The sequence below is a fragment of the Rattus norvegicus genome, chromosome 13 (assembly GCF_036323735.1).
Source record: "Rattus norvegicus strain BN/NHsdMcwi chromosome 13, GRCr8, whole genome shotgun sequence".
Lineage (NCBI taxonomy): Eukaryota > Metazoa > Chordata > Mammalia > Rodentia > Muridae > Rattus > Rattus norvegicus.
This window is the reverse complement of record NC_086031.1, coordinates 42,069,023-42,094,218: the sequence shown is the minus strand read 5'-3', so window position 1 is coordinate 42,094,218 and position 25,196 is coordinate 42,069,023. Positions and strand designations below refer to the sequence as shown.

Genomic DNA, 25,196 nt, shown 5'->3' with positions numbered 1-25,196 from the left:
GTACTCATGTATGCTCGACAGTGCTCTACCACTCACCAGCATCCCAGCCCTGGTATAATGGTTTTAAAAGAGCCATTAAATAAGTCTACAACTTTTTTTAAAGAACCCCTCCCTTTTAATCCATCATAATTACTTCTTTCTTTTCTGTAGCTTTTTGAAAACGAATCTCTGTGTTGTTGGTGCATGTGCGATATCCAGGAATGTGCATAGGCATATATGTCCATACATGGGCCTGTAGGCAGAGTTTGAAATCAGGTATACTCCTAGATTGCGCTCAACTTTATTTATAGACACAGAGTCTCTTTCTACACCTAGAGCTCATAGATACAGCTACAGCAACTGGTCAGCCTGCCTGGGGGATTCCTATCTGCCCCAGAGTGCTGGGATTCCAGGCAAGGCTGCCAGGAGTCTGCCCAGTTTGTGTGCTTTCTGTGGAGCGGAGCTCAGAGCCTTGTGCTTGGACTGAGAGCACTTCAGCCTCTGAGACATCTTCACAACTTCTTGAAGAGCAATTCTTTTCGATCTGTTTGTTGTTACAGGATTTATGATATTAAATCCTGACTAATAATACTAATTGACTGATGATATTTTAAGGAAAAATCCCCACCTTTACGCATAGTTTTTTTTTTAATCAAAGAGTGTAGAAATGTATATCTAAAATCATACCTTTGAGTCACTAATGCTGTCTGTAGTGGTGAGTAGAAATACTGTTTTTAAATATAATATTACTATAACTAAAAGTTCTGAAGTAAGCCTGGTAGTGGTGGTGCACGCCTTAAATCTCAACACTTGGGAGGCAGAGGCAGGTAGATCTCCTGTTTTGAGGCCAGCCTGGTCTACAGAACGAGTTCCAGGACAGCCAGGACTACACTCTTGTTAATTCTATGGGCTCTGGTTTGACCTTCATTCCCTACGTCTCTTGCTCATACTCAAGGTGAGCTGGAGGTTACAGAAGAAAGGACAGTTGCTTTCTGACGGGTAGAGTCTCTAGGTAGTGAGACTCAGCAGCTGCAAACTAGAGCAGTTTTAAGTCTGTGTGGCTGAACCTTCTGGAAGATCCTTAGGATGTTGAGGGCTTAGCGCCTGTGCGATCTTGCTTTTCTAGAGGCAGAGGGGGTAACCGGCCTCACTCCGCAGTTAGAGTCTCTCCTGTTAGCTTTTCTGCAGCACTGTCTAATCCGGCTACTCTGCGTGGCTGTCATTGACTACGAGTTAAAATGATGACGGCAGTTCCTTTTAAGTCAGTTTAGTTATGTGGTCATTGTATGTTTCAGTTACACTTTGGAACTATATCTTCAATAATCAACAAAGCCACAGTATTTCATAAAATAGCTATAAACTCAGATTAAACTTTCTTTTTTTTTTTTTTTTGGAGCTGGGGACCAAACCCAGGGCCTTGCGCTTCCTAGGTAAGCGCTCTACCACTGAGCTAAGTCCCCAGCCCAGATTAAACTTTCTTTTCCCCATCTCTTGGATAGGTGTAATAGAGTGTTAGTTCAGAGACTGTACATTGGGTAAAAAGAAACACTTAGACACTTTTTTTTTTCTTTTTTCTTTTTTTCGGAGCTGGGGACTGAACCCAGGGCCTTGCGCTTGCTAGGCAAGCGCTCTACCACTGAGCCAAATCCCCAACCCCACTTAAACACTTTTTAATTTGACAATTTTCTTTTTATTTTAAAATTTCAAACATGTACACAGTATATTTACCTTCTTCATCCAACTTCCCCTGGGCCCTGCCCTCCACCAGAACATGCCAACAGTTATAGACTTCTATTATAAATAATGACATTTGAACCTCAATTGGTACTTGACATAATGTTGTATTTATATTGTTTTTAATTATTTTTGAAACATTGTTTGAAATGATCCCTGATTATTTGAGATTTATTTAAAGATTTCCGTTCACAAAATTGTTTTAAATATTAAAATGTTTTGTGTAAACACAAAATATGTCACTTAATTGGTGGTACATAGTAAAATTATTGAATCAATGTATGTTCTACCTTACTTTCAGGTATTTAAAGGTATTGTTCATTCTAGAAAGTTCTTATTTAGAGAATTTTTATAATACTTTTGTTTAAGAAGGTAGAATGCATAGTCTGGATTTATATGACTACCTTATTATTGTGTCATAAGGGAAAATAGGTTAATAGATTGGCCTAATTAGCTTTAATTGTCAAATTTGAAACAGCCTAAAGCCACTTGAGACGGGAATCTCAGTTGAGAATTGCCCACATCGTATACATTGCCCGTGTTAGATGCCTTACTCATTAATTGATGTAGAAAGGCCCAGCCCACTGTGGATCACACCGTTCCCTGGGTGGGTAGTCTTGGGTTGTGTAGGATAGCTAGCTAAACCGGAGTTAAGACTCACTAGTAAGCAGCTTTCCCATGGTTCCTACAGTATTTCCTTAGCTATGCGTTAGTTCCCTGGTCAGAGTTAACCTGGATGGGATAGCAACTATGCCTGCCTTCAGATCTGTGCTTTGAGTTCATGCCTTGGCTTTCCCAGTGATGCTTGGTGCAGGTGCAGGTGCCTGTAGGGAGGCCACAGACTGTTGGGTCCCCTGAGGCTGGATATCACTGTTGTGAGCCACCCTACAAGAACCCTGGGAACAGAATATTTTTTCTTTCCTCTTAAGGTAGCACATTTAATTACTATTTTGCGTAATAGCCCCACCACCAATGGGTGCTTTGGTTTTGATGTTACTACTTTAAAAAAAAAAAGTTAACAGAGAGAGGAAGATAGTATATCAAATAAAGAAAAGTAAACCATTTGCTAACATAGAGGTGGTTCTTGGCTGGATTTATCTGGTGGGTAATTTGGACATGTTGGTAGGTAAGTATTTCTAAACATAGTTACTGTTCCCAATTCTTTTCTGTCATGGTTTTCTGGAACAGGAAGCTGGAGAAGAGAGACTGTGGGAGGTGTTCATTGCTGGTTTAAGCTCATGGCTATGAGTGTGTCTGAAGGCAAAAGTCGTGTTTGGAAAGTTAGTTTCTCTGCAGACAGACATCTGTAGGTATCTGCAGATACCAGGGAACCCCACTGGAAGTGGTTTCTGCTCAAAAGGCATTAAAATTGAGATGATTGTGTTTTATTGAGTATCTCTTTATTAGGACTTTTATGGTCTCTTCTTTCTGGTAAGATTTAGGTAAGGTAATATTTAGGAAGAAAATGGTCACTTTCTTCACAGCTTAAGGGTGCATACTTAGTGGACTCGTGGGTGCAACCTGTAATCCAGCCCTGTCCTGGCTGAGACAGGAGGGTCTCGGATTCAGTGTAAGCCTGGTCTACATGGGTTTCCGTGCAGCCTGTGTAGTTATGTAGTGAGACCTTTCTCAGTGCATTCTGTCAATGAGACAGCATTATTACTGGTTACTCAGATGGGGTGACGTTTGTCAGGTTTCTTCACAGCAAAGTTGCACTCCCTCCCTTTCTGCTCCATGGTTTTCCTTTTAAGTAAATATGCAGAGCTCACGCTATAGGAATGAGGCCCAAAGCTCACTTCCCTGTAGGCAGATAGGTAAGTTATTTGGAATTCATGCATTCATTCATCCTTTTAAATATTTATATCAATAAAGATCCATGCACATTCCCATTATAGTTTGAGTTTTAATCCATTGCTCTTCTGTTTATCTTGTTGTCCTGGTCTTACCAGCCATGGCCACCAGAGACTTCAGTTCCTGAGTTCCTTGGACAAACCAATTCACTGAGAAGTCTTTCCAGTTTTAAAAATATCTTATTTTTGAGTTTTTTTGTGTATGTATGCATCTGTGTGGCTATGTGCATATGAATCCTGTGGCCACAGAGGTCAAAAGTAGGCATTGGATTCCTGGAAACTGGAATTAGATATATAGTTCTCTTTTTCTGTTAGCTTACAGATGGCATTCGTTTCCAAATTAAACAGAGCAGCGCTCTTCTCTTCTGAAATGCCAATTGCTTCAGACTTTTGAGAAAAATGAACGTGTGTGAGTGTTCTGCCTGCACACATGTCTTTGCACCATGTTCGTGCCTGGAGCCCATAGCGGCCAGGAGAGGACATTAAATCTTCTAGACAGATTGCCTTGTGCAATCCACTCTTGGGTCGTATGGCCTCCTTAATTATTTTTTAAATATATGCGCATATTCAGGTTTATTTTTTGAACTATTAAACTTTCAGCAGTGAACTTCAGCCAATGCTTAATCCCCTCGATTACAGTATAACACTATAGCTTCCGAGTTCTGTATAATTCTCTTCCTCAAGTCCCACCACACGAACCCATCAGGAATATAATTAATGAGTACATAATTTTCCTTGTATAAACCGTCATATAAATAGAATAAATATAGCTTTTTCAGATTGGTTTCACTCTCATAGTGATATGTGTTCAAGAGCTGCCCTAGTTACCTCTTCTGGCTACACCAAAATACCCGAGTGAAGCCACTTAAGGAAGGAGTGCTTCATTTGGCTCACAGCCGGAGGTAACAGTTCCTCATGGTGAGGAAGACAGCAGCGTGAGGCAGCTGCTCACGGTACTGTAGAAACAAGGGCAGCAAGAGATGAGCACTGCCGCTTGGCTCACTGTCTCCTTTTATTCAGTGCAGGACCCCAGAGCGTAGAACGGTCCTGCCCATATTCAGAGTTATTTCAACAGACCTAGCATAGAAAACCCTCACAGTCAAACCCAGAACACTGTGGCAATGTTCAGATGAGTGCATTGCCTGTGGAGTCCAGAAGATAATGTCAGATCCCCTGGAACTGGAGTTAGAGGAAGTTGTGAGTCACTACCAAATGCAAGTCCCCTGGAAAACTACCGTATGCCCTTGACCACTGAGCTATCTCTGCAGTCTCCCACAATTTCTCTTCTGTTTACCCCAGAGAAGCAACATCGTGGTAGGGGTCTGATGATTACGTGTGTGTAAGCCTTATACCCACTCCTGTACAGATTTTCCTCTGGACATCAGTTTTTGTATCAGTTGAATGGAAATGAAGGAGTAGAAATGCTGTATTGCATGATGTATCAGTTTCCTGTTCTGCCACAGTAGAGTACTACACAATGAGTAGGTTTAAAACACATCACGTCACCATTCCGGAGCTTAGAAGTCTGAAGTCAGTCAGAGGGCTGAAGCCGTAACTTGGGGTGAGTGTACAACCTGAGATGAGGGGTCAGAGGCTAGGGCTGTAGTTTGATGTCGAGTGCAAATCTAAGTGAAAGTATCAGCCTAGCTGTTTGCTTGTTTGTTTGTTTGTTTGCTTGCTTTTCAATACAGGGTTTCTCTGTAGCCTTGCGTGCCCTGGAATTTACTCTGTAGACCAGGCTGGCCTCGAACTCAGAGGTCTTCCTGCCACTGCCTCCCAAGTGCTGGGATTAAAGACATGTTCCACCACCACCCAGCCTGCTGTTCTTTTGAAAGCTCCTAGGAATAATCTGTCTGTAAAGGCTTGGTGTCTTGCACTTCTTGGCTTGCAAATGTTATTTCATTTTCTATGTCTACCAATCTCAGGTGTTCTCTCTGTGAATCTATGTATCTTCCGTTACGAGGACACTAGTTATTTAGAATTAAGGACTCACCTCTAGGATGAAGTGATCTAAACTAATAGTTTCTGTTGCAAATGTATTTCAAAGTCAGCCCAGATCCCGCAGTTCTAAAGGTTAGGTCTTTTTGACTGTATCTGTTGAGTGCGATGACCCAGTTCAACTCACAATCCCAAGTCAAAAATTTTAGAACAGCCATTTAGTATTTTTTACAATAATCATTTTGTAATTTTTCCATATGGTTTTTGCTTCTTTGGGTACAGTGCACTGAATGTGTTTAACTTCTTTTTATTACTCAGGGTCGTGAGTAAGCTATTGACATATGCGGGAGGTCCTATTTGATCTTTGGGTGCTTTAGGGCCCATGTTTCTTTCTTACTCTTCAGTTGTTTTCTTCCCAGTCCTAAGTGGGTTATGCATCAAGACACCGTGACTCCTGTCTGTCACTGCTGTTCATCCTGAACTCACTAATGGTAAGGAGTGTTAGAGGAGATTCAGCAAGAAGTCCAGCCTGTTAGGTATTCCTGTCACTGCTGAATACATGTTTGAGGTCTACATTTTACAGTGTGCTCTGTTCTGTTTAGTTTTGTTTTCTGATAGGGACTTGCAGTGTAGCCCTGCCTGTCCTATAGCTCACTCTGCACCAGGCTGGCCTCCAACTCACAGAGATCCAGCTCCCCAGTGCTGGGATCAAAGGCGTATGTGACAGCTACGTTTTAACTTAGTTCATAATATATCATTAACTCAAAGCTTGACTGAGTTATCTAGCTTTTTCATTTTAGCATTGACTCCTAGCACTTACTGCCTTTTCATCCCAATATTTTCATAACTTAAGAATGTTTACCAGTTTATGAAATAGTATGAATTTAACATGTTTGTTTTTGTTTTCAATTTCTGAGATTAGGTTCTCATGTATGGCAAGCTTGTCTCCCCCCCCCCCTTTCTTCTCCCCTCCGGCCCTCCTTTTTTTCCTTCCTTTTTTTCTTTTCTTGTTTTTTTGTTTTTTGTTATTGTTGTTTTTTGTTTTTTGTTTGTTTGTTTGTTTGTTTGTTTGGAGACAGGGTCTCACCTTGAAGATCCCACTGTCTTGGAACTCAGTATATAGTCAGACTGGCCAAACACTCCAGAGTGTTAAGACTCCAGGCATGAATCCACATGAATCCATGTACACTATTACTGATTTGTATTGTAATTCTAATACTTTGAAGTGACTTTTGTTTTGTCTCTTAACCCAATTTGAAATTTATTATTTTAGAATGACTTTCTTAGCTAAGATTTTTTTTTTGAGGTTCAGATGTATTTGTTACCTGTGTCCTATTCAGCTAGTTCCATAAAAAACAGAGTCATTTTTTTTATTCACATGGGTAATATCTTATGACCGAGTCCTTTGGCTAGTTTGAAAGTCATTTCCTAGTTAGAGTTGAGAAGACATGATGACCTTATAATTTTGATATATTGTGTTTACTTTTCTAGCTTAAATTTGAATTAATTCAGTAATAATTGATAGCTATGCGCTTTTGAGCCAATTTTGCACTTAAGAGTCATTTAGATAGTTTCAAACGATTATTAAATTCTACTAAAGAAAAAAGAGGAGAAAGAAGTTATATAATAATCTACTATGTAATATTGGAGAAATAGTGTGGTATTCCTCCCAAAGAAAAACATCAGAAGCCAAATAGATTGAAGACCCATGATGTCTCTGCATTATAGGAGAAATTGCCTATTACTGTGTCTAGCACAAATGCAATTGCTCCTTTGCTGTGATAAAATACCCTGACAAAAAGCAATTTAACAGAGAAAGGTGTTTATTTCAGCCTACAATTCCAGATTATAGTACATCCTAGAGGACGGCAGGAGCTGGAAACACTAGTTACATTGTAACCACAGTCAAGGTCAGAGAGAAATCAATACATATTTTCCTTTACTTGTGTGTGTTCTGTTATATGGTTTTGGATCTCTACCCAGGTGCCCCTCCCACTGTGGGCTGGTTTTTCCCACGTCAGTAATCACGGAAGACAGCCCCCTTCAGACATGCTACAGACCAACCTGATTTAAAGATTCCCAATGAGGACTCTTTCCAGGTGGCTCTGATTTGTGTTAGGCTGACAGTTAAAATTAACCACCATGGCAACCTATTCATATTCCTTTACATACAGATAAAGAAAACAACTGTACTGTGTGGGCCCAAAACTGTGCTTTGATATGAAATGGTTTGAGGCAAAAATCTTTGCCAATTTGAAATGTAACTTAAGGGACATTTAAAAGGCACTGGTGATTTTCTCTTTTCTCCAGGTGTCCAGTTTTTCTCCCTGTGCTTCCTAAGTCATTTAAATGACAAACATTGTTTGTAATATTTCATAACCTTGTCTTAGAATGCTGACGCTGATTTTACAGCCTGGTTTCTTTGACATTCTTGTTTCAGTTCCTAGCCTTGGGTTTCTAGCGTCCTTTCTACTCCAGCCCTTTCTAATTCTACTGAGCCCACTGGGGCTTCCATCCAGTAAGTTATGACAGTTTGCAGCTGCTGACCATATCCTTAAGTAGCAGGTTTTTCTTAGTGCCTGCTTTTCATCCTTCTGGGTTTAAAGCCCCTTTCTCGGTTTCCTTTGGGAATTTCATACAGGTATATACATTATATTCTGATCATGTCTACCTGCTGCGAGCCTCTGCCAACACCTCCCAGATAACCCCCTGCCATGTTCCCTTTGAAACAGGGTCTCTCACATAGCTCAGTCCAGCCTCCAGTTGGCTGTGTAGACAGAAATGAGCCTTCTGAGTGCTGGAGTAACAGTATACACCACCTCACCCAGTGTATGCAGTGCGGGGCATGGAACCCAGGGTCTCTTGCGTGCTAGACAAGCAGCCTATCAACAAAGCTACATCCCTAGTCTTCTTTCCCATGTAACCCTTCAGGCAAACCAATTTTTACTTTGTATTTTGTTTGTTTGTTTTGGGAGACAGGATCTCAGTGTTGGCCAAAGCTGGCCTCAAACTTAGAGATCTGTCTGCCTCTGCCTTCCAAGTGCTGAGATTAAAAGTGCGTGCCACTACACCATGCTAATTCTTACTTTTCTTTCAATCTTTTTTCTGTAATTAAAAAAAAAAGTTTTCCTTATGTATTTGTATGTCAGGGTATGCACACTTGTGTGCAAGTCTCCATGGAGGCCAGAAAATATCAGATAAGCCACTAAACTCTCTCTCCAGCCTGTTAACACTTTTTCTTTAACCAAGGCCTCCTTTTTCACTTTGTTGATGGTGGTGATGGTGGTGGTGGTGATGGTGGTGGTGGTGATGGTGGTGGTTGTGGAGGTGGTGGTGGTGATGGTGGAGGTGGAGGTGGTGGTGACATGTGTCTCATTTTTTAAAAGATCTAGGTTCTGAATATGAATAGTGAATCTTTTGACAGTTCTTAATCAAAAACTTCAAAACATTAATAACCGAAATTTCCAGTTCATTCAGGGTTCTACACTGATTGCTATCTATCAACACATTAATTAACAGACGAGTCCAAGAACTTGTTCACCCAGAGGCATGCGAACAGCCTTGAAAATATTATGACTCTCTAAATGTTTGATTAACTTGCCTTTGTTTAATTTGTATTTGATTTCTTATTTTGAAATTAAAAATAACTTTCAATTTTATTTTCTTGATTCCACCATGCCTTAGGGTTTCCATTGCTGTGAACAGACAGCATGACCAAGGCAACTCTTATAAAGGACAACATTTAATTGGGACTGGCCTACAGTTTCAAAGAGGTTCCGTCCGTTTTCACTATGGTGGGAATCATGATAATGTCCAGGCAGGCATGGTGCTGGAGTCGCTGAGAGTTCTACTTCATCAAAAGGAAGCCGGGGGCAGACTGTCTTCCAGGCAGCTAGGAGGAAGGTCTCATTGCCCAGCCCCACAGGGATGCACCTCCAACAAGGCCACACCTCCTCCAACAAGGCCACACCTCCTCCAACAAGGCCACACCTCCTCCAACAAGGCCACACCTCCTCCAACAAGGCCACACCTCCTCCAACAAGGCCACACCTCCTCCAACAAGGCCACACCTCCTAATAGGGCTGCTTTCCAAGCGTTTTCAATCCACCACACTCCATAATTGTGTGAGTTATTATATATAACTACAAAATATGATTTTAAAAGACTGATCTGAATTTTTCTTCCTAATTCTGATGCTATGTTCCAATTAATTAATTCCACATAAAATAGCATCATACTGTGACTAATACTGCACATCTGATCCTTTCTAAACTCTCTACCTGCACCGGTTCAGATTTGTTAACAATCAAATGCAGGATTTTAATATTCTCTTTATTTTCTGATCTTTATTTGTTTTAATCATTATTGATCCCCAAAGTTCAGTCTCATAACCCATCCATATAAGATTTCCTTTAGGGTCTTTGTTTTTCATAAAGATACATACTTCTTCCTCATATGAAGAGATTATCTTCTTAACAATAGTTAATAATTGAAGAGTTTTTTAAAGTCTTAGGAGTTTAAATTTTGTGTCTGTTCAGCTGTCTGTTCAGCTTTTAGAGATTATTGTATGGGAGATGGAGGGATGGCTTAGCCGTTAAGAGCACAAATCCTCCTTTTCCAGAAGACCCAGGTTTGGTTCCCAGCACCTGCATGAGGTGGCTCATAACCACCTCTAGTTCTGGTCGATCCGATGCCCTCTTGTGGCCTCTGAAGGTACTTACACGCTGTGGCCTACACTTACAGACACAAATAAAAATAAATCTTAAAAAAGTTAAGATTATCATGACATTCTTCCTTTTCTTCACTAGTATGATGCTCTGTAGTAAAGGAGTTTCTTGGGTTGAGCAGTTCTTGAACTAGAACTCTTGGTGAGGATTTTTTGTTTTACTGAATTCTGTATCCTAATAGTCTACTAAATTTTTTTTTATCAATGTTCATAAAATATTTTTACCAATGCTTATTTACGTACTTCTTCTCTATCTTTTGAGCTTCATTTCTTGTCTTAATATTAATATTACACAGACTTCTAAGATACTTTTGAAAGCATTTGGCAGTGTTTTCTCTGATCAGTGTCTGGAATAGCTTAGTGTCATTTTTGTCTTGGCTGCTTCTGGTAAAACAGCACCCTGTCCTTCCACTACGTACAGCTCCTGGTGTCTTTTAGAGCTGTGTCTTTGTGCTTCCCAGTCATTGCTTTGAAGTGATTTCACAGTTACAGAAGGACTGAGAGACATAGACACTTCTGTTGGTCTCGTCTCTGTCTCTCTCTCATCTCTCTAACAACTGTTCCCCATTTATAAGGCTGTGACTAATAAAGATTAATAGAAACCTTAGTTAGGAATGCTACCCTAAAAGCCTAGCATCTGACTCTTGTGAGGAATGATTTTTAAGAAGGTTCTGCCCACAGACCTTTCAAATGGCCTTTCTGGAGCATTCTCTGCCCAGCTCTTTGCCACAGTCCAGCAGAGCCTCTCTAAAGCCACTCTTCAGCCTTGAGACCGTTTACCAACCCAACACAGAGCTTTTAGAGTTGGGAGGGAAAAGAGAGAAATAGGTGCTTTGTTCTTCCCGTCCTCCTACCTCTGCACAGCCATTGACCTTTTTATCTGTACTTTCTCTAAGAGATAGCCTGCCCCTGGCAAAGGCTTAGCCCAGCAGCAGTGACTCTTCAGTATGGAGAAAAAGAGATGGGGCCTGAACATGTTCTTGTGTATGCCTTACTGCAGGTCTCCTGTGAGACGAGAACATACAACACAAACACACAATTCTGAGAACAAGGATTTTCACATTTACCACCTAAAGCTCACTAGGAAAGGAAATTGTAACTTAGTACGAAAAAGAGTAATCTCAGAAGGACTGAGTTATGCTAAACAGATGTTCCTTAAAATAATTACTAATAAAAGGTAGATTTTAAATCTTACATTTTCTTATGTAGGTTTCCTTAATTTAAATCTCTTAAGATTTCAAACCTGCTTCCTTAAAGTAGTTTCCCCAGGGATCCTCTTCCTGGACAACTAGGACATCCGGTTTAAAAATAACCTCTCTCCCACATTTCCACACTAAAAAGGTACTGACTGCTTTTAACTCTAAAACTTGCAGTTTTTCCAAATTCAAAAGGTTCTCAGTAGCTGGTATTGTTGATGTTTAAAAATTGCTATAAAAAAGGAATCACAGTATTTTAAAAAATGGAACTAAAATTCTATACTGAGATCATTGTTTAATTGTTCTTTTTAATTTTAGTAGGAAGCTTGAAATTATTTTTCTAAATTAAATGATCTACTAATTTCAAAACATTGATTAAATGTACTATTAACATGTATATATTCTATTAATTCTTACGTAGACATCTGTGTTGTCACTGGGTCAGCTTTGATTCCTAATAGTGATTCAGTCTTTTTCTTTTTTTTTTTTTTTTTTTTTTCCGGAGCTGGGGACCGAACCCAGGGCCTTGCGCTTCCTAGGCAAGCGCTCTACCACTGAGCTAAATCCCCAACCCCAGTGATTCAGTCTTAAGTAAAGAGACACTTGAAGGTTGAGATTTGGTGACAGCTGAGGGTTCTGAGCTACCCATTGAGTGTAGTTATTTTCATGGACCAAACTTATGATGTGTTATTTCTAAAATTCAATGTTATGCTTTTGTATCTGATGATAAGAATGAAACAGAGTCATACACAGTCGTCTTCCTGTTAGCAAACTTTTTCTAGAACAGGTTTTCCCTGTCTTAGAGATGGGCCTGGCTTTGCAATCCAGGCCAACTTTGAAATTATAAGGTAGACCAGAATGATTTTAAACCCAGAACCTCCCTGCTTCAGTCTGCTCTTTATGTAGGCTCAGATTTTTCAAAACCTATATTTTAATAACAGTTCTTAAACCCTCCCTTTCACCCTACCACCCACCAGAGGTAGTGGAAAGAAAGGGTTAATAGGGCATAGGGGGGATATGGACCTGTATAGAAATATTTCTCTGGGGTAACTCCAGTCTGCATTGTCAGGATATCAGCAGTTCAGTTCACACAGATAGCCTGCCTGCAGCAGCTTGAGCCACTCACAAACACCATTCATGAGTCAGCAATGGCAGTTCAATCCAGAGGAAACTGCAAGGCTCCACCAACTGGACTGGGTCAGCGGAAGCAGCAAGAAGCCTCTGGAATGTCACTCGAAGTTCTTTGGTGCTTCTCTCTCTATGAAGTCACAACAAACAATCAGCAAAGAAGGCGAAGCGATCGTCTACTGTCTGCTGGGTTATACTTATACCCTGCCCAAACGTCACGTGTCCTCTGAGTCAACTGCTCCAGCAACCATCACACACCCTTTATCCAGACAGCTTACAGAAAAACATGTCTGTTCTCAGCAAAGCATCCTCTCATAAGACAGTTTCCAGAAAATCATCACATGACACAACTGAAGCTCCAAAGAAACCAGAAGTTTCCACTCCAACTACACCTGCTTCCCCAATTTTATCCTTAAACGATTAGGTCAGAAACATGTTGATCTGTAACTGGATCTCCCCTCAATATTAAAAGCAGTTAGCTGTTCTGCCTCCCATCGTGTTCCTTGAAGCTGAATGGTAGTCATACTGCCCTGTTGGACTTTAAGCTTTTGTGCCACCCACTTAGAACTGCAGACTACCTTCCTCATTTGTGCTTTATCTGTTCCGGGTTGCTTGTCTTCCCTTAAAGCATTCATTTAGTCATACAAGCAAATAGTAACTGTTCAAGTGACAGTATCCTAGGTCACAAATGTCACTTCCTGAGTTCCATTCACTATAGTTTTTTTTTTCTTTTAAAAATTTAAGCAGATCACACTAATTATTTCAATATGATTGAAGATTGGATGTTATAATTATAACATTAATTGAATTATTCTCTTTGGTTTTCTTGTTCTTTTGTTTAGTCAGGTTTGTTTGTTTGTTTGTTTGTTCCTGTTAAGGCAGGGTTATGGCCAAGCTAGTCTTGAACTTTTTTTTTTTTCTTTTCTTTTTTTCCGGAGCTGGGGACTGAACCCAGGGCCTTGCGCTTGCTAGGCAAGTGCTCTACCACTGAGCTAAATCCCCAACCCCTTAGACTTGAACTTTCTATACAACTTATGATGACCTCGAGCCCTGGTCTGCCAGTCTCTACCACATAAGTGTACATTACAGGCTGTTCCACCATGCCCAGTTTATAAAGTGGTGTCTAGTGAACCTTAGACATCCAGGGTTCATCTCAACAAGCATTCTACCTACTGAGCACAGTCTTTTTATATATTTAATATTTTATTCTAAAAAAATAAAAAATATATTTTATTCTTTGAGAATTTCATTCAGTATGATTTGAATATAGTCAGCCCTCTCCCCCAACCCTGCCATATCTATCTCTACCCATCCAAATTCTAAGCAATTTTTAAGGCCTATTCAGTCAAATGTGTTTGCCCACATACTTTTGGGTGTGGGGACTGCCGTAGAGGATAAGCTATCAGTTGCCAATCCCTCCTTAGCTAGGGGTGAGCCCACCTGATCATCCATGCTGGAATCTGGTTAATGCTCACACATGTAACTGATGTGTTCAGAAATTTCATTATAGCCATCTACCACATCTGACTCTTAGACTATTTCCATCTCTCCCCTTCTTTGAGGATCCCCGAGCCTTTTGGAGAGGAGTATGATATAAATATTCCATTTAGTGACAAGTGCTCCCAAGTTAATACTCTGTCCATTTTGAAGAATGGTACTAGTGGGTTCTCATACAGTGTCTGGCCTATCTAACTGCAGGTTCTTGGACCTCATATAGTACCAGATTTAAGTTACTTCCAGAACACTTGTGCCATTCTTGTTCTAGTGGGCATATGTTGCCAATTAAGTCATCCTTGTAGCTCACGGTGCTTCCCTTTTCCCTGTCTGTCACTGCATGCTATGTCCTCTCCCTGGAAATCCCCTCCCCATTGTCCTCTACTAGATCTAAATGTAACACAAAAGTGTAAAGACCCAAAGTTAGCATCCACGTATGAGAGAAAATGTGATCTTTCTGTATCTGGGTTATACACTGGAACGCTATTTGGACACTGAAAAAGCGAAGTTGTAAAATTCACAGGTAAATGAATGTAGCTGGAAACACTTACTCTGAGTGAGGTAACCAAGATTCTTATTCTTAATAGCAGCAATTAAAGGAAAAACACATAAACGAGGTTCTGTAATAGGCTTGCTAAAACCCCAAACTGCCCATTTCTCTCTTCTCTAATCTCACTTAGTGTTTGAAACTTATTCTTTTAGGTTTCTGTCTCTCTTTTTTTTTCCCCCTTTTGAATAGTCTGTCAAGCAAAGCCTGTATCTTTCAGTGTATTTCTCTACAACTGTTGACTACAGTTATTTCTTCTCTGTAAATGTAAGGGCCGTTGTGGTGGAATTTCCCCTGGTGGGTAAACTAGGTGAATTAATCTGGTTTTGTCTCTGCTTATGTCCTCTCTCTGCATTTTAATTATTATATGTGAGAGTAGCGTAGTTGAAAGAGAAACAGAAATATATGTTTCACATTTATTACCTTTAATATACACCTAATGTAGTCATACTCCTGTCTCGATCTAGGGAAGCTTAAATAGCAATTCCTGCTACAGGCTCTAGGATTATATAGAGATAAATGGGAATTTTGCTTCTAACATAGTTAGGAATGCTGAATTCGGCTTCTGTATTCCTACAGGCCCCAGCTAAATCCCCTAAGTTGAGAAAACAAACACAGAACTATCCTACGGGAACAGATGCGCTGCAGAAACTGCCCATACCAATCCTGCTTCAAAAGACATCCCCACCTAAGTGCATTGAAACTTCCCCTCAGCCATGAAACACGAGGCCCATCTGCCGTCACAGGCCAGACGTTTCAAAGCTCAGTCCAGGCCTAGTACTGTAAAAAAAAAGTCTCTGAGCACTGCTTGGTTCCCCAGTTTTTCATCAGCATACTGTGTGTGACATAAGTGTGTGTGCAATTGTGTGTGCACATGGAAGCCAAAGGAAGATGTCTAGTGTCCTGTCAGTCTCTGTCTTTGCAACAGGTTTCTCAGTGAACCTGAATCTTACGCTGCTTTGATTAGGCAGGCTGGCCAGCCAGCTCCCTATATGCATCCATCTGCTTCTCGGCACTAGTGTTATGGGCATGTGCCTGGATATTTTACATGGGTGCTGGGAATTCAACTTCAGGTCCTCTTGCTTACATGGCAAGTGCTATTACCCAGCGAGCCCTCTCTCCAGCACATTTGCCCTGGGTTTACTACATAGTCTGTGACTTCTGACAGGTATGTGCAGTCACCACCCTGAACTCAAGGTGTGGCAGCTTTGCCCTGAAAGGTGCCATTCCGCTCTGCCTTCTCCTCCTCTGGCTATCCCTGACCCGCTGTCTGCCCTGGTTGTTTTGTCTCTTGCGTGGTGATATGTAAGTAGTTTCATAAAAAGCAATAGTAATATCAGGGGCTAAGTTGCTGGTGGTTGAGCCCAGTGCCTGCCACTCCCTGAGCAGGAGCTCTGCAGCTTAGCCACGCCCACCCCAGCACAATTTACTCCTGTTCATCTATGGGCGTTTGGCTAGAAAGCCCCAGGTGAAGCAGATCTGAGCTGTCTTCAGTCTCTGACTATCGTGGAGACAACCTCTACAACAGTTCATTTAGGAGGTTTGTCCGTCCCTTGGGAAGAGTTTAGAACAGGTGGTGGGGATGGCATGGAGATGGTCAAAGGGAAAACAGCAGGAACCTGGGATCAGCTAGCTGTGGTTTAGGTAACTCAACCTCTCCAGCTTACTTTTCCTTGGAAAACATGTATGTTATGTAACATGATTTTCTGCTAGATGGGTAAAGCATTTGTTGTTATGGTGTCAAAAAGGAAAAGCTGTAATATTTACATCTAGGGATCATCTGTCTTTAATAATAATTACAAAAAGTTTATTTAAAGCTTTAATTTTTATTAACTATAATTGGTATAAAATCATCGATTAATACTTTTTAACATGTGATCACTTCTTTCAGGATATATAGGCTTTGTTTGTAACATGCTCTTTGCACACATTGTTTAGATGGGCCTCGGGAAGACGATCCAGGCGATCGCAATTTCGTACTTCTACAAAGAGGAGTGGCCCCTGCTGATAGTCGTCCCCTCATCTCTAAGATACCCTTGGATAGAAGAGCTAGAAAAATGGATCCCAGAGCTAGAGCCAGAGGAAATCAATGTCATCACGAATAAAACTGACACTGGGTAAGAAGAACTCATTCGTCTTAAAGAAAAAAAAAATCCGTGCTCTCATAATTTGGTTTGCTTTTGACTTTTTGGTACTGATGATGAAACTCAGGGCTTGATGCGTTTTGTTTGTGCTTTGGATGAAATACCAACCACCATCACCAAAAGAAGGTGATGTGTGATCTCTGTTACCTTTGACCCACGTTTAAAGTCAATGTAAAATACACATACTTTTAAAGGCATGTGTAATTATTTCTATATGCCTGAAATATATTTAAAATGAATTAGTTCCCAGTTCAAGAATAAATTCCATTACTTTTTAAAGACTAATATCGGGTGAGCTTTTATCAACAATCCTGACATAGTTTTCTTTCCAGGTTGGTAATATGGTGGTTTCATGTATGACTCAACTTAACAGGTTTGATTTTATTGGGCTAGTATACAATTTTGATATTTTAAATCTTGAAAACATTTGCTTTGTTTGATAATTATTTATAGTCCTTGCTCTAAAAATGTATTATAATATATCTAACTTTATCATTTGTTTCATTGTGCTTTGTGGCCACTGGACTACGTCAGCCTATTTGAATGTTATTGTATAGAATATATAGTTGAATGATGCAAATTGAGGCAGGCAGTTGCTGTGAGTTCAAGGCCAGCCTCGTCTACATAGTGAGTTCCAGTCCAGTAAGCGCTACCTAGTTAGACACTGTCTTAGAAGGGGGAGGGTAGCCAGGCAGTGTTTACCTTTAACCCTAGCTCTCAGAGGGGAGGGACATGCAGATCTCTCAGTTCAAGACTAGCTTGGTCTACAGAGCCAGTTCCAAGATAGACAAATCTACACAGAGAAACCTTGTCTGGGGCTGGGGGTGGGGAGCGTGACAGAGAATTATCATTTCCTGGACTTTAAAAGTAACACAGCTATCAGAAATAAGTATCTGTTGGTTCTTAGAGCATCCTTGGTAATATTTTTCAGAACTGTATTATCTAATACTGTGAATATAAATAGTGTTTGTAAGGATAACATTGGCTTTCATGAAGAAGAAGAGACAGAGTTGACATAGGATGTTTAACCTTGGAGACCTAACTTAATAGCATTCATATACGTGGATCCAAGAAAATTAATGCCCTATTTACATTATTATAATAAAATGTAGCCAATTCTTATGAATGCTCCAGAAAACTGCATAAAATTGAAAAGACATAAATCTGGAGAATGTTGACTTTTTAAGGCTTTCTTAACTCTTGTTAGCTGTACGTTACTTAAATGTCTATATTTACATTTTCTTAAAATTTGTCCTCTGTTATCTCTTTATCATTAGATAATCTTCGTTATTTGGGAGGTAACACGTATGATTAACTAGTGGCAGTGGCTTTTGTTTCTTATAATATTTGGGGTATGTTAGGTAGGACCATAACCCAGATATATACATTTCTGGAAGATGTTAGCCAAGGGCATAAAATGACTCGACGTCTTCTCTATCCTTAATGAAGCAGTTTTGGATATGTACCAACCGGCATCAGTGTATATTAACTACATATAGAGATTACTCCTAGTGGCAGCTGGCACTGAACTGTTACCCAGTGCCGATGTGTCAGAGAAGCCACCGACATGGCTGCAGTGACCTTCACCCCCAAAGTGTGGTGGCTTCCTCATAGGACACCCTAGTCAGTTCATAATATTAAGCCCATACTTCCTTCTGCTGTCCAAGCTCATGCAGGGAACCATACTTCTCTGTGTTACTTAGATATAGCCAAGCCTTCAAATGCCACCCATGAGTTAGGACTTTCCCCTCCTTCCCTGGAAGGTAGAATATGGGGCTGAGGACTGGGGGATGGCTGTGAGGGTAAAGTACTTCTAACTCCAGCTCTAACGTAAATGGTGGGTGAACACGGTGGCCTGCCTTCGTTTTCCCATTAGAGAGGTAGAGAAAGGAATATGACATAAAGGTGGGCTATTATGGTGGCCTGCCAGTAACCCCAGTCCTTGACTCGTGGAGAAAAAACAAAGGGGGAGGGGGCTGGGCAAGCCGGCTAGCTAGGCTAGCCAAATTGGAGAGCTGCGGGTTCAGCAGGAGACCTTCTGTTAGTAAATGTGTGGAAAGAGGTGGGGGATGATACTTCATTTCTACCTCTGGCATCCATATGCATGTAAACAGATGTATGCCTTCACACATCCGTGTGCCCACATGTATACAAGCACACATGCAAAGAAAAAGAAAGCTGCAAATGAAGCCTGTCTTGTACTATTCCTTTGGTGATAATAGAAAATGCAAAAGTGATATATTTAAGAGCTTGTCTCATTGCTGCATTCTACACTAGGAGCAAAGTGATTTATGGGTAAAAGTGAGTGACACGCGTCTCCTTCCCTCACCAGTCTCATACCGTGTGTATGGAAAGAGTTTATGATAGTAACTAAAGGCATTTGCAGATGTGTGTATCGTAGAGAGCAGGGGTCAATGAGCCACTTCATTTTAGCTCACTGGCCTGTGTATATGGGGAGGCTCCTCCTGATCTTTTAAAACATCCCAGCTGCTCAGGCTGTATCGGTTGAAGTGGAAAGACCAGGAAGGCACAAGGGACAGCTCTGTTAGGTCCTGTCCTGACAAAATACTAACGGCATAGTTAAAGTAAGATTCTCGTCCTAGTAAAATGTGGCTTTCTAGTTCTCAAATCTCCCAAAATCCAGCCATTTGACCAGAGTTCTAAGTCTTGGTTTAACATATTTGAGAGCTGTAAAATCTGAGCTCTGTGAATAGTTAATGTTTAGCAGAACCATCTCTTATTTTTCTTATTTTTTACCCCCTTTCCTTTTTCCCCTCCGAGAGTGTTATTTCCTTGTGATTTATTTATGGCTGAGACTTTGTCTTTAAGCAGGTGGGTTTTCTTTTCTAGGAGAATAGCGACCAGCAGAGTGACAGTTCTGGGCTATGGTCTCCTAACCACAGACGCAGAGACTTTGCTGGAGGCACTGGACAGGCAGAACTTCAGGGTCGTGATAGTGGACGAGTCACACTACATGAAGTCCAGAACTGCTGCCCGCAGCAAGATTCTCCTGCCCATGGTGCAGAAGGCCCAGAGAGCCATTCTTCTAACAGGAACCCCAGCTCTGGGAAGGCCTGAGGAGGTACTGGGAGTGCTATGCTTCAAGTAATAGGAAAGCTGAATCTGTCTTCTGCTTGGCAATTTTAAAGTCAGATGCCTCAAATGCCAGAAGAGTGCATTGGACATTTCCAGGACACTATCAATGATTAAACAATATTTTTATTATGACTGGGTTTTTAAAAATCTATCTTTAAGTCTTAGCCGTACTTACAAATATGGTTAAAACTGTTACTATAAGATTTCTTTTTCTTTTCTTTTTTCTTTCTTTTATTTGCTTGTTTGTTGGTTTTGACCCAAGGTATTATTATGTAGCTCTGGCTGGCCTCAAACCCACATCAATCCGCCTTCTTTCGCGTTTTGAGTGGTGGGATTAAAGGTGTACTTTAATCCAGCTATTATAAAATCTCTTTATAATTCTACTCTGATGACTGCACCCACACACCTTTAATCCCAAATAATGGAGGTTAAGTTAGTAGAAGGTTAAGTATCCATGTTTGAAAGTGGCATCTAGTTGAGGGGCAGACAAAGCGATGAATCAGATAAAGATTTGACAGGGTAGGATATGCCTAACTCTCATGAGATCAGAGAGGAAAGAAAGCTGATTTAAGAGAGAGGACACAGTTTTTCCAGGACAGTTCTAGAGAGACATGTTGCAGAGAGAGAACAAGCTAGACACAGGTTAAGACATAATGAGGCAGAGAATGAGAATGAGCCAGAAGATTAAAACTTATTGCTGAAGTTAGTTTGAGACCAAGTAGGGCAATTCAGTCAGAAGCCGAGAGGAGCCAGTTTGAATCAGTCAGTTTGGAGAGCAACTGAATTAAACTTAAAGTGCCACTCTAGATCAGAAAGAACTAGGAAGGGGTGAGCTTATTCAGTAGTAAGAATGTTTCAGAGGCTGAAACATTGTAGGCCTAGATTAGATTGTACAGAAGCTAGAAGTATCCAGAACTAGGCCTAGGTTAGCAGATGGAGATAGTAAGCCTCAGAGACAACAATTACTACAGGAGAATAAAAGTTACATTTACATATATGTTTGTGTGTATGTGAGAGAGAGATGGGAGGGAAGGAGAGAGGGAGGGAGGGAGGGAGGGAGGGAGGGAGAGAGAGAGAGAGAGAGAGAGAGAGAGAGAGAGAGAGAGATCTACCTTTTTTACTTTCAGGTGTTCTGGGCTAGCTGGCCAGTGAGTTTCCTCCAGAGATCTGTTTATACTGCATTGCAGAACTTTTCTGTGGTTCTTTTTCACTTAGGTAGCTACCCTTGGAAAGAAGAGACAAATTAAGGGCCACTATAGGCCAGGTAGACTAAAGGAACTTAATCTAGGGACAGTCATGTGTTTGGAGTGTTTTTCAGCCACTCTTGGTTCTTTCTGACCATTTGATCATAGGAATCTGATTTCCTGGCATTCGGTTGTTTATAGTATCATTCTCTAATACCGTGTATCTCTATGGTGGTGGTAACATGTCCTCATGCATTCCTAATTTTAGTAAACTTTCTTTTCATTCACCAACTAACTAAAGTGTAGTCAGTGTTATTGATTGTTCTAAGAACTGACTTGGGTTTGCTGATTTTCTCTATTTATTTTCTACTTTATTTTCAAATGCTTATAGTGTGTTTTCTTTGGTACCTGCCCTCTCATTTAGCATGAAAGTAGAAGATAGCTACTGCTTGCTAGTATCTGGTAGGAAGGCAAGAGGGCTTTGACTACTAATGGAGGTGGGTTTCTTTTTAAGACGGTAACAACATTGTGCAAATATTGGTTGATATATAACTTTGTGACTGTGCCACTGGACTTCATACTTAAAAGAGTGAACTGCTATATTAATCACCTCAAAAAAACCATTATACTAAAGAGCCTATTAGACATGACAGTAAAATGTTATTGTGTGCAGCCTATCAGAGTCGTGAAGTGGAAAACAACGTAATGACACTATTGTCCCAAGTGGTAAACTTACATAGTATTCAGAGTTTACATCTAGGCTGGGAAGATAGCTCAGTGGTTACAATATTTAATGTGCAAATGTAAGGCCGGCCTGGAGTTCAATTCCCAAGACCCTGTCCCAAGACCAGGCAGTTGTGGCAGCAGCTATAATCCCAGTGTAGGAGGAGGAGACCAAGAATCCCTCAACAAGCTGGCTAGCCAGACCAGCAGAAATCCAAGTTTAGTGAGAGGCTGCATCAATTTATAAAGTGCAAAATGATTTTAAAAAGACACCGATGTCAAAGCCTCACACACAGAGATATATAAGTCAAAAGAGAAGGAAGCCATTTAGTGGTATAGCAATTGCCACCATGCCTGAGACCCTGGGCTTTACCCCTCATACCACCTGATCATCTCTCAAGTTGTATCACACAAAACTCATCCAGTGGGAATGCAGCTGGAAGGTTGAGGGTCTGGTAGCATGCTTTTAATCCCAGCATTCGGGAGGTAAAGGCAGGAGGGTAGATGTTCGAGGCCAGCCTGGGTACATAAGGGCTGCATAAATACCCCATTTCAAATGTACGTGCATGGACGGACAGATGGATAAACAGCTCACTGGTGATCGTGTGTTGCATCTATGCACAAGTGTAATTATATGAAATCACTAATATTCACAACTGTATAAAAGTCAGAAACAGCCTATCCATTCACTATCAGGCATATGTTTGAATGTTTTATCACATAGATACAATAATAGATGGTTATTCGTCCTTTTAAAGTTCTTTATTGGGGTTGGGGATTTAGCTCAGTGGTCGAGCGCTTGCCTAGGAAGCGCAAGGCCCTGGGTTCAGTCCCCAGCTCCGGAAAAAAGAACCAAAAAAAAAAAAGTTCTTTATTATTATAGTATACTGCTTATATACCTCTTAAAATTAAAATAAAAACTTGTCTATGACTTTTTACAGTAAGATTTTAGTTGTACCACAATATTATGATTGTCTATATGTGAATGAAAGTATATATACAGGGGCTGGAGAGAGAGAGAGAGAGAGAGAGAGAGAGAGAGAGAGAGAGAGAGAATGTGTGTATGCATACATACATACATATGCATATGTATGTTATATTTAAAAACAGATTATTGTTCTCCCTGGAGAATGATGGTAAAGAGGAAGGAAAGGCCTTGAAGAAGAAGTATTTTTGCTTTTATAACTGTTACCATTTTTATTCAATTCTTTTCTCATCACAGTAACTTACTTGAAAATATTGTACTATATTGAGGACATTCGTATTTGTTTCAGCTTTTCATGCAGATTGAGGCCCTTTTCCCACAAAGGTTTGGAACCTGGGTGGAGTATGCTAAGAGATACTGCAATGCACATATCAGGTAAGATAACTGCTCTCCATAAGCCTTTATCCGGACATACTTAACACTCTAAATATTAAACACTCTCAGCCAGTCCTTATTCCCTTGGCTTTCAAACTTGGTGCCCCTGTGGAAGAATTTCTTGAAGTAAAACCTTGTCTGTGTAACCTACATATAATGTAAAAGAAATACCTCGGCATGGTGGCACGTGCCTTTAATGCCAGCACTTGGGAAGGAAAGCGGTAGAATTATTGGAGGCTAGACTTGCCTCCATGAGTCCTTATCAAGGATGAAAGAAAATGCGTCTGTTCTTGATTATGTGCACGGAGGTGCGTTGCTACCGCCCTGCCTTTCATTTGACTGTGTGGGTGTCAGGTTTAGATGAGGCAGGTTTTGGTGTTACAGTGATGTCTTAGTTACTGCTCTGTTGCTGTGAAGAGACCCCATTACCACTGCAACTTGTGAAAGAAAGCATCTACTTAAGAGCCTGCTTGCGGGGCTGGAGAGATGGCTCAGCGGTTAAGAGCACCCGACTGCTCTTCCAGAGGTCATGAGTTCAATTCCCAGCAACCACATGGTGGCTCACAACCATCTGTAAAGAGATCCAATGCCCTCTTCTAGTGTATCTGAAGACAGCTACAGTGTACTTATATATAATAAATAAAATAAATCAAAAAAAAAAAAAAAAAAAGGGCCTGCTTGCAGTATCAGATGTTGAGTCTGTGACTAGCATGGTGGGAGCAAGGTAGCAGGCAGGCAGGCAGGAAGTCAGGTGGCAGGCAGGCAGGCAGCAGGCAGGCAGGCAGGCAGCAGGCAGGTAGGCAGGCAGGCAGGCAGGCAGGCAGGCAGGTAGGCAGGCAGGCAGAGCCCCAGCAGGAGCTGAAAGCTTACATCTATACATGATCCAACCAGCTCGAGGCAGGGAGCAAGGCTATGCCTGAGCCTTTGAAATCTCAGGCTCAATGTTTAATTTGCATGTCTGTCCTACTGTCTGTTTCTTTAACAGTATCTGTCATAATAGCAGAAGTGTGTACCTCACTTTTCTCGAAGTATCTCGAAGCGAAATATTTCGTCTCTGTGAAACATGTGATAGCGGAGGCTATCTTCTGTTTTCCTGCTTGCTAGATAGTCATTTCAAGATGAACATTGTGCTTCTCGCAGGCATTTTCTTTCATTCCATTTCTAATTATGTGGTCATCTGTGTGTCTGTGAACATAGGTCTCCGCACTTGTGAGAGGAGGTAGCCATGGAGACCAGAGTAGGGAAGTCAGATCTCCTGGATTTGGAGTTTTAGCCATCCAACATGGGTGCTGGTAGCTGAACTTAGAACCTTATGTGGTCGAAAGGGCTGCGCCATCTCCAGCCCTTTGAAAATGTTTTCTTCTACATCCATTTCTGGAATCTTTTTAACCTTAATTTCTTTACCTTGAAAGCACTGGGGTTCTATAAGCTTTGATTCAGATCAAGGCATCTCCTGGCATTTTAAGTTCGGCTGTGGGATGCTATATTTTCTCCCACAGTGTTTTTATTCTAGAGAGGTGTCATTTTCACACTATAATTTTACAGAATGCAAATTATGGATCCCTATTCCGGTCTAGACCCATATTTTATATTTAAAATGTCATGCTGCATTCAAAATAAAGTTAAGTGAAGAGCTCGATCGAGAGTGTCACTTTGTCTTTACAAAGCTTATTAAGTTCCTGAGTAACGGCCTGAAGAAGCATGCTAATGCAAATGCAGTCTCTGAAAAATGAACTTCGGGTATAAATAACCAAATACCGCATACCCCATTTGATTTGATAGGCACAGAGGAAAGAGATTACTCAACCAGGATGCCCTTACTCAGAATGCTACATGGTAGTCACTCTAGTGATTCTATTTTGAAGCAGCTATAAATGTGAATAAGACCTGGAGAATGAAGCACAGTGCATACATTGATCGACATTGGTTAAGCGAGAGACGGTGTAGAGCCCACTTAGCCTCATGGGCACCTTCCGGGGTTAAATCACTTACCCCAATTTTATTTTCTTTTGTATTTCTCCACTTTTTCTTTGCAACATGAGAGACTTGAGAAGTGGCAACTTTACTTATAAAAGGAAATGTTGTGAATAATCTGCC

The 25,196-nt window shown here is 40.8% G+C and overlaps 1 protein-coding gene across 4 annotated transcripts in view; it reads left to right on the top strand.

Annotated features, from left to right (window-relative positions):
- Zranb3 (zinc finger RANBP2-type containing 3) overlaps nt 1–25,196 on the top strand; it is a 155,189-nt gene that overhangs the window by 54,080 nt on the left and 75,913 nt on the right. For all 4 annotated transcript variants that reach the window (XM_006249701.5, XM_063272740.1, XM_039091286.2 and 1 more), the window contains exons 4-6: nt 16,531–16,709; nt 19,587–19,818; nt 23,014–23,099. In XM_006249701.5, the coding sequence (XP_006249763.1) occupies nt 16,531–16,709; nt 19,587–19,818; nt 23,014–23,099 (497 nt within the window). The remainder of the gene's footprint in view (nt 1–16,530; nt 16,710–19,586; nt 19,819–23,013; nt 23,100–25,196) is intronic.